Source organism: Akebia trifoliata, chromosome 1 (genome assembly GCF_017979445.1).
Source record: "Akebia trifoliata isolate Shusen 1 chromosome 1, ASM1797944v1, whole genome shotgun sequence".
Taxonomy (NCBI): domain Eukaryota; kingdom Viridiplantae; phylum Streptophyta; class Magnoliopsida; order Ranunculales; family Lardizabalaceae; genus Akebia; species Akebia trifoliata.
The window spans coordinates 5771346-5783439 of NC_141375.1; the positions used below are offsets into that span (position 1 = coordinate 5771346).

Below are 12094 nucleotides of genomic sequence, written 5' to 3' on the forward strand. Positions count from 1 at the left end.
GGCATCCCCATCCAATTGGAATGTAGTCATTGTCACCCACTGATCTCTCGGGCACTACATGGTACTTAAAATCTCTCAGGTCTTCAAAACTCACTCATTAACCTCAATTGGATAAAAAAAATCCCAAATTTCGATGGACGTAATCATTGGAAATTCTACAATTACATCCCTGAAGTTACTTGTTCTTTGGGTTGGGGAATTCTCTTATTCTTCAAAGGCACGACTTGTAGAAGTGGTCCCCGAGGTGGAATAATATTTGTCTCTTGCGAAGAAATCTAGTGCTTCTTCATTTATTAGATTTAATGGTGCACCTTGCAATCGTGATAAGTCTTGTACCATCTCTCACTTTCGATAGCTGGTCTTGTCTGTTCGGGATGGCACGAATACGTTATCAACTTTATTAAAATATGGTAGCCTTATTGTCTCATACATTGGTTTGTCTAGCATTTTTCAGAGTCACACATCCTTAATCAACTAACGTTGACCCGAACATTGCTCTCCTTTATGTCCCGCTTTGCCACACTCATAACATACCACAACTTTTTCTTTCGATGGATTTAGTAGTATATGTTGTTGTTTCTTATGAAATTCTTCCATCCATTGAGTTGGTATGTCTATAATATCACTCCCCACTTATTGTTATTTTTCATATGAATTTGCTAGCTAGTTTCGTAATTATTTGTCTCTTATTAAAAACTAATTGCTTTTCTTCCATTTGGCTTCGAGGTTGTGGTGGTTGTATTATTCATATTTTCTCTCTGAACTTGACATGAGACTCAGCCATCTGTCCGATGAATGACATTAACTGTGCTATCGGGTCAATGGTTTGATCCAGAATTTGTCTCGTCTTTATTGCATTTCGGTCTCTGGATCGTTCACTGCCTTCTCTTGTGTTTATCAGTAACCAGGCACTTATTAGAATAAGGCCAAAATCATTTTTACGTAGCTATGAATTACTATCGTAGCCTGGAATTTAGTAATGGACTCCATTTCCATTACTAATAGAAAAAAATCGAGAATCATATCCTAGGCTTACTAAGCTCTATAAACTTCTAGACACGGAAGAACTCGTAATTCCAATACGGAACTACTAATGAGTTTGGATACCAAATTCCTAGTTACACTCTATGATTATTGCTCTAATATCTGTGGTATTAGTCAATTCCTATAAACATAGTAGATCTGTATCCCATACAGATCAAATGCTATGCTCTGATACCATCTGTGGCGCCCCGCCATATGCTAACATAAATCCCCATGTCAAAACTCGAGGTACTAGATGGTACATCGAAATTTCGGCATGGTTTCCTCTGTTTATGTTAGCATTCCAAGGCGTTCAACCTACACCTGATAAACAACATACAATCCTGTATATATATACAAAATATAATATTAGCGGAAGCCTATATACGGCTAATAACGTACGAAATATCAGAGTACGGAAGAATAACCAGAATACAGGATTATACAAAATTCATCACTCTAACAGAAGTCCTAACACTCAAGACAGAATCTATAAGACTACCTGGAGGAACTGACACCACTAGGGGGTATAGCCCTAGTACTTACCAGGTGACGGACTCTGGTTGTCTATCTGACCAACCAGATGATCCTCATTCATGCTCTATACCTACCTCGCCAAGCTCTGAATCTGAAACTAAAAAATAGAAAAGGAAAGGGTGAGTAACAATGGTTATCCAGTAGGAAAATAAACAATTTCTATCAATAACCCATCCTAGCATGAATAAATAAGCATACTAAATCATTTTAACAATATAAAATTTTACAGAATAAACTACGATTAACTGGTACATATAGCCAGGGATGAACAACTAAACATTTTAAAACTTACATTACATCAATCAACAGTACTCACTATAGCATTTTCTTTATGTACAAATCTAATTGATCAAATGGAAACATTAAACATGTATTTCAGTTTATATATCAAAATAAGGCAATATATACATAATACACAATGGTGGAGTATTGGAATTAGAGAGTTGGGATTCACGACTGGATCGCTCCCAGTCGGGACATGATGTTACAATTCTTCTTTGACTTTTAGTTCTTGATTTTGTGGTCGGTCGTTGCATTTACCACGTTTGATTGACCATTTATCCGGCTCAGGTTAGCCGTTTGACGTAACCGCAAGTAATAGGTCTCTTTTCGATGTGTCAGAACGTTCGATTACTATAGATTGCTAGTGATCACTGACTAATAATCTTCGTCTATGCCTATCAGGTGTGCATGTGATTCCCAAATATACAAATCATTCTATACGACCATCTTTACATTACAAGTTCACTGGTAAAGATAGAGAGGAATAAACCCAGATTCTAATTGTGACTCTACTCTCATACGCGTCCCATACCACGTATGAGCTTGGTGGTCCCTACCGTACATCCCAGGATAGTACACCACTCCGGATAATATGACGCACCATCCCTTCAGGCATTCACAAACTCTTTAACAGCTCACAAAATAGCTACATATATATTATTTTCATTTGAAAACAGAAGAGAAATTAACACTACAAGGTTGAGAATGGATATCCAGTTTTCTACCATGCAAGTGTGGCCACCCGGCCTAAAATAAATAACATAATGGAAAAGTAACCAGCGCCTTACGCTAACAGAAATTTAAATAAATATGCAACCAGCAATATTATCCTTGGATATCTGTTCACCAACCTATACACAACACAACAACGTAAAATGCAGACATCACCCCTCGGGTGTGACTCTGACATTTTACCGTTTCATACCCTTTTTTTTCATTTTTTCGATTTTTACAGTTTTCAATCTCTTCAATAAAATATCCATTTTCTGATATTCATCAACTCAATATGAGTTCATTGAATATTAAATCATATTTTTCAACTATAGAATTTATTTTTATCAATAATATTGAAAAGAATACAAATTTTATATCAAAACGGGGTCCGAACAGTGCACAATACCCAATTGATGAAAATAACCTGTTAAAATACCCTACCCACATATAATTTGTTAAAAATACAATTAAACATATCAAACATGTCATTTTTGACGTGAATTTTTAAAATAACAAAAGAATTCTATATTTTGGAAATACATCCAAAAATTTTCCGATAAAATCCTAAATGTAATTTTCACAATCTACGATTACTAATAGAAAGTTCCTTACAATCTCTAGGCGAAAGGATCGAAGCGTATGTAAGGAAATAGAGGCGATTGACGTGGAAATCGAGATGGACCGAACTTCAAAGCGATTGATTTTTGAAATCGGCCCGATGGTTTTAAAGATCTCGATGTGGTCGTCCTTCTCCTTTCTGCGGCGGATGACGATTTGACCCTGAAACGGATGAAATTCGAAATTAAAGTTACGAAATCTTCGTATATGTATATGGCTGATTTTTGACAATATGGGGTGAAAGAAAAAATGAAATGAAGGGATCTTGGGTGGGTTTTATAGATGTCGAAGTTGCGGATCTTTTTCCCTTCTGCGGTGGTTGTCGACGGTGAACCGTTTGTTGTACATCTACGATTAAAATTCGAAGAAAAAATGAATTTTTTTTTGTTTAATTTTTGTTGACTGTATTTTGATGGGTTGAGGAGGACGAAGTGTATATAAAAAATATTTAAAATTTTATTTATATAAAATTTGGGACAAATTTGGTATTTTGCCAATTGTTTTGATTGACGATAATTTGACCATCCAGACTCCAAAACTGACAAACGAATACTCTATTTCGCCTAATTTTTCGTTTCAGATCTAATGGTATAGTAAATTTATACAAATTATGTCTCTAAGAAAAATTTATCTTTTTGGCCTGAGGTGACCCCTAAACTTGATGTCGTTTTCGTTTTTGACGATAATTCGACTTACTGATCTCCAAAAATGACAAATAACTAGTTCACGTTCAATAATTTTTCATTACGAATCTAATGGTATGATCAAATTTTAAAAATTATTACTCTAACAAAAAGTTACTATTTTAGCCTAGTCCAACCCGGTAATCGAGGATTTTGCAATTTTTATATTCGGACTCGCATTTGAGCGTGCTTACGGGTCAAAATATATTTTTCGATCATTTTAAATCCAATGGTGAGGTCAGATTCCATTAAAATGATCAGAAACATCCTAAAGTTTTACCCCTAAGTCTCACTTTTAAGATTTTCTTAAAATTCTACTATTTATTTTTTTCCTCGAGATACGAATTAAACATTCGGGGTTTTACACATGTTGTGGCCATACTTAAAATACTTGAGTCGACAGTATTGGTGGTATCACCATTTGAATCAATGGTAGTAGTCGTATCATTTGTATCGATGGTAGCAGTCGTATCATCTGAATCCATATAACCTATTTATGAATGCATATTAGTTTTATATTTCTATCTAACATAAAATATTAATCACAATATCTATCCAATAGTAAATAAAATATCCATCTAACAGAAAATATAATATACATCTAATAAAAAAATCAGATATCTATCAAACATAAAATAAATTATCCAAACTTCAGAATACATTGCACCATAATAGTGCAAAAAGTAACCAATGTATATTGCATCCTATAGGTGCGAAATGTAATCACATAAAACATAAACGTAACATATAAAACATGTCTAAAAATCTTTTCCAATCATAAAATCAGACATCTCGTCCTCCAACCACCCAAAACGAACTTCTACTGATCGTAACCCACAAAAAATCTCTCTGAATTATTTATTTTTCATAAACATTTTCAATGCAAAACGATAAAGAGAACTGTTAGGGGGTACATCTAGTAGCTAGTCTAAGAGGTCGATAGACTCTTGAATACTATCTTTCTTAAGATGAGTGGGATTGCTACAAGCAGTTGTCTGACTGTGAATTACATCTGCAAGCTTTTCCAATGATTGACTAATTCGCATAGTAGTAATTATCTTCTGCCTACGACCTTATGGTTGTAGAGTATCGTCACTTCTAAGTCGAATGGAATCTGTGGATGAGGGTATAATATGGGTAGCATCATCCTTAAACTCATCAACATCATCAAGCGTAAAGTGTAGAGGTGTCTGAGACTCTGGATACTGGGTCTCCATGACATCATCTATATCATCCGCATCCAGGTTCTCATCCTGGGGTGTTGATGCAGTACTAGATGTAGGTGACCACATCTGGCTACTAGTAGCATATGTACCTCCTAAGATGAAATCCAATTGTTTTGCAAAGTTCAAAGGTTACTTTTGGAATATTGCATCTTTTGGATGATGCTATAAAAAATAAAAATCCTAATTTACATAAATGGATAAAAATCTTAAAATAATTAAAAGGATAAATTAACAAAAAAATGTAAATACCCTCAAACTTAACATTTTGCTAGTCCTCGAGCAAAACAAAAACAAAGAAAAACCTAACTACGGAAAAGAAATCAAAAACACAAATAAAACAAAAGTGATGATACTAGCCTAATTCTCCACACTTGCCTCAAAGATTGTACAAATTTCACAATTCAAAAGAAAACTTTAAAAATTGAAACAGTCTAGATTTTCAATCCAAATGTTATACAACCTCACCTTGAACCCTCCACATATGTGCAAATAACCCCTTATCACTTAATCAGTTTTCAACTCAAATCAGTTTATGCAATCAAGAGTAAAGACAGATGATCTCTAGATATTGACATTGATGAACTCCATAGGTTTACTTTTCATGCTATTCTCCACTAATGTAGGTCGTATTCAATCAAGAATCAATAGGACTTTTATTTGGCTTGTAATGTGTGATTGGGTTAAAGGTAGGATAAAATGAAATTTTGTGGCTAGATCACCCCTTAGACACATCAATCTCTTAGGATTCTGACAGAGCGCAAACTTACATTTCAACATCAAGTCACTACGCATTCTCAATCTTGTTTCAATTCATTCCCTTGACAACTTTTTATTCACCATTTTTTTTTCATTTTTCTTTTCATACTTTTTTTTTAAAATAGCCCACTACACCCCCAAACTTATTTAATTCAATGCATTCTTTTACAAGAAGGGATGTAGTAATAAGAAATTTTTTTTCTTTCAACATAAGTACTTCCGAACCCTCAATTGAATATTCTCGAAACTTTGCCTTCCACATTCGTAAAACTTCACCTTCAACCCTTGTTTGCATAGCTCAAAATTATCTAGTAACAATCAATATGCCTAAGAGGTGATGGGTCAAATTTTGGAAAAATTAGACAGAAAGGCTTGGTTAAAATTGTGGGTGCCAAAGAACATGGTAAACAAGGCCCCATGAGGAAGACTAGTGATAAAATCAACATAGGTAAGCTTAAAAGGCTCAATCAATCCAAGAATGGCCTAAATCATGTCCTTAATCAAGTGCAACCTAGGATTTCACCTCAAATAATAATCAAATAAGTTCTAGAGTTCATTGAGATCATGGATCACACTCAAAAGCATAAACATTCTTCAAGTGTATCAAACAACCAAGTGCATCAAGATTATAAGCTTAATGTAAAAGATTTCAAAACAAGATTGAATTTCATCAGAGTTAAGCACATAGATAAGTTCAACCTCCATCATTTTCCAAGCACCATGTCTATACTCAATCAAAATCATTATCATTAGCTGTAGATTATTAAGCAAAAATCATCACAAAACACAAATTTTTTTTTTTAAATACTAACTTAAATACACCAAAACCTAAACTTAAACACAGTAAAGTAAACACTCAAAGCAAACAAATTTTCAGAAAAATACTACTCACACCCCCAAACTTAATAATTGCATTGTCCTCAATGTAATCAATTAGAACCAAAGGTAGGTGAAAGCACTCCCTTGAAATTTTTGTCGACGATTAAGCTTCATCTACATCATCATCTGAGCCATCTTCATTGATATTATCAGTCAATCCCGGCGGTGGAATGAAATTAGGCGATCTAGGATATGGAGGCATCGTTGGAAATCAGTTTACATCCATGCCATTGTTGATGACGAGTGCTCGCATGATGACATCCAAGTTGTTGTGGCATTCATGCTGATGATAAGCTTGCTGCGCCAGCCACGTTGTTTGACGTTGAACGTGATTGACATGCCATTGGCGATATTCATGAAATGCACGCCATTGCTCTACTTGTTGTTTTTCCAAATGAGCAAGACGGTCTGATAATGTGCGGGGAAGTAATTCTGATTGTGGTTGTGGCTGCTTGGATGAACTAGCTCCTGAAGTGTCTTTCGCTTCTTTGAATTGAAGTATTATACGGGCTACAAGCTCTCGAGCCAGATGGAGCACTTCTTCTTCCTTGCTCCATTGTACTCTCGCTACACGACATAACTCAGTGATCCATGAAGGGAAAAACAACCCACCACTATTCGATCGAATGCAGTGCACTATCGACTCTTGAATGCCACGTCCCACATCTATTGATTTTCCTGTTATGATGGAAAACAACAAGATGGCTCTGTCTTTGGCCACATCGCTCAAATGAGTAATAGGCATCATTCTTGCTGCAATGAAGTAATGCCAGGCCTTTGCTTCCCTATCCAGAGTACCTCTTGGAAATTTTGCACCCCCGTCTCTTGTCGTTATCCATGCAGTGCAAGGCTTGGCCAATAACTCAAGTACTTCATTCAAATTAGGACCATTTGTAAGGTATGTATGATATTCATCATTATTAATGTTGTGAAGTTGGTAATACATGTTGATTGTTGCTCTATCGAAGGATATTTGTTTGCCCCTTACAAAAACTTTTATCCATTTTCGCTCTTCCGCAAATTCCCGTACCAATGGAACCACAGCCAGTCCTGGTTGTGCACAAAATTTTGACCACTTCCTCACCTCGATGTTTCTTGTTATGTTTATTAGAACATCAGATCCATTACCATTGATTCCTCTTTTCGCAATTGGTTTATGATGGATTACCAACCTTTCATACCTCTCTTGTGCTTCACGGCTTACAAACTTGGTATCTAAAGGTGGTGATGAAGCCGCAGATCATGTTCTTTTCGGCGCCATGATATTATTCAATGACACGTTTACCTCAAATGCCCTTGTGGATATCCAACACACATCATATACTTCATATAGCTCCCAAGATTTTGAAATGAATTAATGTATCTAACCTCTATCATTGTCACAAAACTTTCCACAAACACCTGGTAGGCACAAAAATTTACTGATCGTCCGAAAACCAAGTAATACCATTCACTATCACCATTGACCGTTCGTATACAGCACAAAGTAATCCACAAATGGAACATCCACACACTCTCCCCCGAAATCACGCAATCAACTCAACCGCTCGACATCAGTCAACCCTTAAAGAAATCAAACTCTCCCAACAACAACAATTGAAATCAAACATATAATTTCCCAACCCAAATGATCAAAATTTTGATCACGTTAAGCAATATAGGCTAATTGATTGACATACTTAAGAGTAAAATCGGAAAATAACTCAGTTGATTTGTTGAATCGGCAAGACAACTCAACAAATCCATTGAAACTTGGTGGACTAGCTCTCATGAATTTGATCTTTCTATGGCCACCCTTGATTATTGAGAGGGAGATATAAGAATAATGCTGGAGAAGAGGAAGAAAGATGAAGGGTTTTCCTTCGTTGAGACACAAAGAGACTGTTGGTTGTGAAATTGTGTAACAATAGAAATAGTAGGGCAAGTGTAACCATTTTCTAAGTGGGTACGAGTTTGGGCCGAGGCCTGTTAGAGTATCATGCTATGGCCCGCATTTTAATATTTCTGATCAATTCTGTCATGGACTAATGCCTTGGCCTGAGAAGAGTTAAGCCATGGCCCCTTCTAATTGTGATATCAGAACTGCTGTCTGCTTTAGATGTTGCAACTGAGATTGAGGGAAGGTTTCTGCTCTTAAAATATGTGCTACCAATGACTGGTGCCATGTTGCTAATGCAGTGGATTTTCTTAGAGACTCCCAACATGTTTCAACAAAACATAATTAAATAAAATTGAGACGAATTCTAAACATTTTAATAAAAGCAAACTAAATGACTTTTTTTTTAAGAGAGAAAATAATGAAGAGTAATGAAAATCAAAATAAACGAAAAGAGAGTTTAGAACACTTGGGTTGCCTCCCAAGAAGCACTTGTTTTAAAGTCTTCAGCCTGACTTTCTCTGAAGTCACGTCGAGTTTGCTAGAGTGATGATGAATTTTTGACGATCAATTCCCCACACATCAAAGATCTCCATCTCCTTCATAATTGGGTTAAGCTGACGTTGGTGCTCAATAAAGGACTTATGATATTCCTCCATACATATTTTTTTTATGCTGGTAGAAGGACAAATCCCATTAATATCCGTTATGGACCATCCCAATGCTTTCTTGTAATCTCTCAACTCCCTCAAATGACTAGGAAGAGACTTGAGCTCTAATGATGATGATTCTTGAGTTGACAACTTCAAATGAGAACCTAATGGTGGTACTTCTAACAACTCAAATTCTGGTTTAGAATGAGAGAATTTTGATGCAGTCTCCAAAGATTTTACCAACTCAAAACACTTAAAATCTTTCTCATTGTAAGTATTAATGATTGCTAATTCAAGCTAGTTAAATGGGAGTGTTTCTTTATGGTCATGTCGAACACATGTATCCACTGTATCAATTCTATAACAATCTTCTGGCTCTTCAGTGGGGAACTTCATAGTTTTGAAAACATTAAACGTCACCTCTTGATCTTGAACTCTCATAGCAAGCTCTCCATTTTGCACATCAATAAGAGTTCTGCCTGTGGCTAAGAATGGTCTGCCAAGAATGATTGGAACATCCTTATCATCCTTCATATCAAGAACAATAAAATCCACAGGGAATATAAATTTGTCAACCTTAACAAGCACATCTTCAATTTTCCCCCTTGGATACTTTAGTGATCTATCCGCTAACTGGAGTGTCACAGTAGTAGGCCAAGCTTCTGCTAATCCTAATTTTTGAAATATAGACAGTGGCATTAGATTAATACAAACCCCAAATCATACAAAGCTCTACCAGAAAATTGGTTACCTATTGTGCACGGTATAGTAAAGCTCCCTGGATCCTTAAGCTTTGCTGGAAGTTTCCTTTGAATGATAGCACTGCACTCTTCAGTCAAACCCACTATTTCAAATTCACTCAATTGCCTATTTTTAGTCAAGATATCTTTCAAAAACTGAGCATAACTTGGCATTTGCTCCAGAGCTTCAACTAATGGGATATTAATATGTAACTTCTCGAAGACATTCAGAAATTTTGCAAAATGCTCGTTATGTTTTTGTTTCTTGAAACATTGAGGAAATGGTGGGGGTGGGTTGTAGGGAGTAATATTTTCTAAGCCCGATTTTTTATGTTCCTGGTTTGTAGCTTCTTTCTCTTGTTCACCCTTCTCTTTAGAAATTTTTTTTTTTGCCACTAAAACATTCGATTCTTTTGGTTCCTTGACAACATCATTCAGCTCTTTTCCACTTCTCAATGTGATAGCCTTGCAGTGTTCCTTACCATCTCTTTTCGGATTAGTCTCTGTATTGCTAGGCAAGGTTCCTTGTGGACGGTTATTAATTGTTGAAGCAAGTTGACCCAACTGAATTTCTATATTCCGAATAGAAGTAGCTTGGCTTTGGAGTTGAGTTCTAGTCTCTGTCATGAACTGATTAGTGTTTGTCATGAACTGATTAGTGTTGGTTCCCATCTGATGCATTAGATCTTCCAAAGAAGTTTTCTTTTCTCTAAGGGAAGCTTGAGGATGATAACTCGGTTGAAACATGGGCTTTGTAGATGAAGAGGCCTCAACTTGATTATTGTTACTCCATGAGAAATTCAGATGATTTTTCCAGCCCGGATTGTAATAGTTAGAATATGGGTTATTCTGCCTGCTACCAACAAAATTGAGAGACTCTGAATTATTAGGGCACATATCTCCTGAATGATTGTCTCCACAAATCTCGCATGTAATGGTAAGAGTTTGAATGACATGAACTCCAAATGAATCAAATTTCTTAGATAACAATGCCACTTGTGCTGTTAAAGCAGTAAGAACATCTAATTCATGTACTCCTGCTGTTCTTTTTGTATTCATCTTCTCTATATGGTGTTGGAAGTTGTTAGAGGCCATCTCCTCTAACAAATTATACCCATCCTCAAATGTCTTAGCCATAAGAGATCCACCTGCTGCAGCATCAACAATCGTTTTGATAGATCCAACCAACCCATTGTAGAAAATTTGGATGATCAACCATTTTGGTAGAGCATGATGAGGATATCTCCGAAGTACATCTTTATATCTTTCCCAGGCTTCATAGAGAGATTCACTATCCAACTGCACGAAAGTAGTGATATCATTCCTCAACTTTGCAATTTTTTATGGTGAAAAGTATTTAGCGATGACCTTTTTCGCCAAGTCATCCCAAGTGGTGGTAGATTCCCTTGGTAATGAGTTCAACCAATTTTTCACCATGTCCCTCAATGAGAATGGAAATAGCCGCAATTAGATGACATCATCATCAACACCGTTATACTTAAACGTGGCACATATCTCTAGAAAATTAGTTAAATGTGCATTGGGGTCTTCGACATGTGAACCCCCAAATTGAGATGCTTGTACCATCTGAATAGTAGCCGGCTTGAGTTCAAAATGGTTGGCTTGTATCGTTGGACGACAAATACTAATGTGAATCCCATCTACCAGTGAAACAACATAGTCCCGCATAGACTTAGGACCTTCATTACCATTAGTTTGGTCGGCCATTGTATGGTGTTGAGAAGCTTCTCGCTTATTCTTTATATTTCTTCGACAAGTTTTCTCAATCTCAAGATCCAAAGGAACAAGTTCTAAATTTCCCGTACTACGCATACACTACCCAAACACCTACAAAATAAAGAAAAGTTTGATCTAAAACAAATAAGATTGAATTAATATTAACAAAAAAGATTAATAAATTAGTCCCCGACAGCGACGCCAAAAACTTGTTGTCTAAATTTACGCACGCAAGTATACGTATCGAAACAAGTAATAAAGTGATAAGAAAGTATCGTTCCCACGAAGACTAAATACCAATCTATTGCTAACTACCAATTTATCTCACTCTAATTTTATTCAAACAAAAGTAAAAATATGATTTAAAAAT

The 12094-nt window shown here is 35.9% G+C and overlaps 1 protein-coding gene and 1 non-coding gene across 2 annotated transcripts; one reads left to right on the top strand and one right to left on the bottom strand.

Annotated features, from left to right (window-relative positions):
- Positions 1-9544: 9544 nt before the first annotated feature.
- LOC147410544 (uncharacterized) lies at positions 9545-11820 on the bottom strand. Its single transcript, XM_086435047.1, has 3 exons — positions 11572-11820; positions 9999-11286; positions 9545-9918 (listed from the first exon to the last, which is right to left on the bottom strand). The coding sequence occupies exons 1-3, from the start codon at positions 11818-11820 to the stop codon at positions 9545-9547; spliced, it is 1911 nt and encodes a 636-aa protein (XP_086291173.1).
- Positions 11213-11319, top strand: LOC147410545 (small nucleolar RNA R71). Its single transcript, XR_015182834.1, has one exon. It is a non-coding gene; the product is annotated as a small nucleolar RNA R71 (small nucleolar RNA).
- Positions 11821-12094: the final 274 nt, after the last annotated feature.

Excerpts from the sequence above, each read along its gene's own strand:
- LOC147410544 (XM_086435047.1), bottom strand. The coding sequence starts at position 11,820 with ATGCGTAGTACGGGAAATTTAGAACTTGTTCCTTTGGATCTTGAGATT. Across the intron at positions 11,287-11,571 it reads AGCCGGCTACTATTCAGATG|TTGGATAGTGAATCTCTCTA; the intron begins GTACAAGCATCT and ends ACTTTCGTGCAG. Across the intron at positions 9,919-9,998 it reads TACTATACCGTGCACAATAG|GATTAGCAGAAGCTTGGCCT; the intron begins GTAACCAATTTT and ends TTCAAAAATTAG.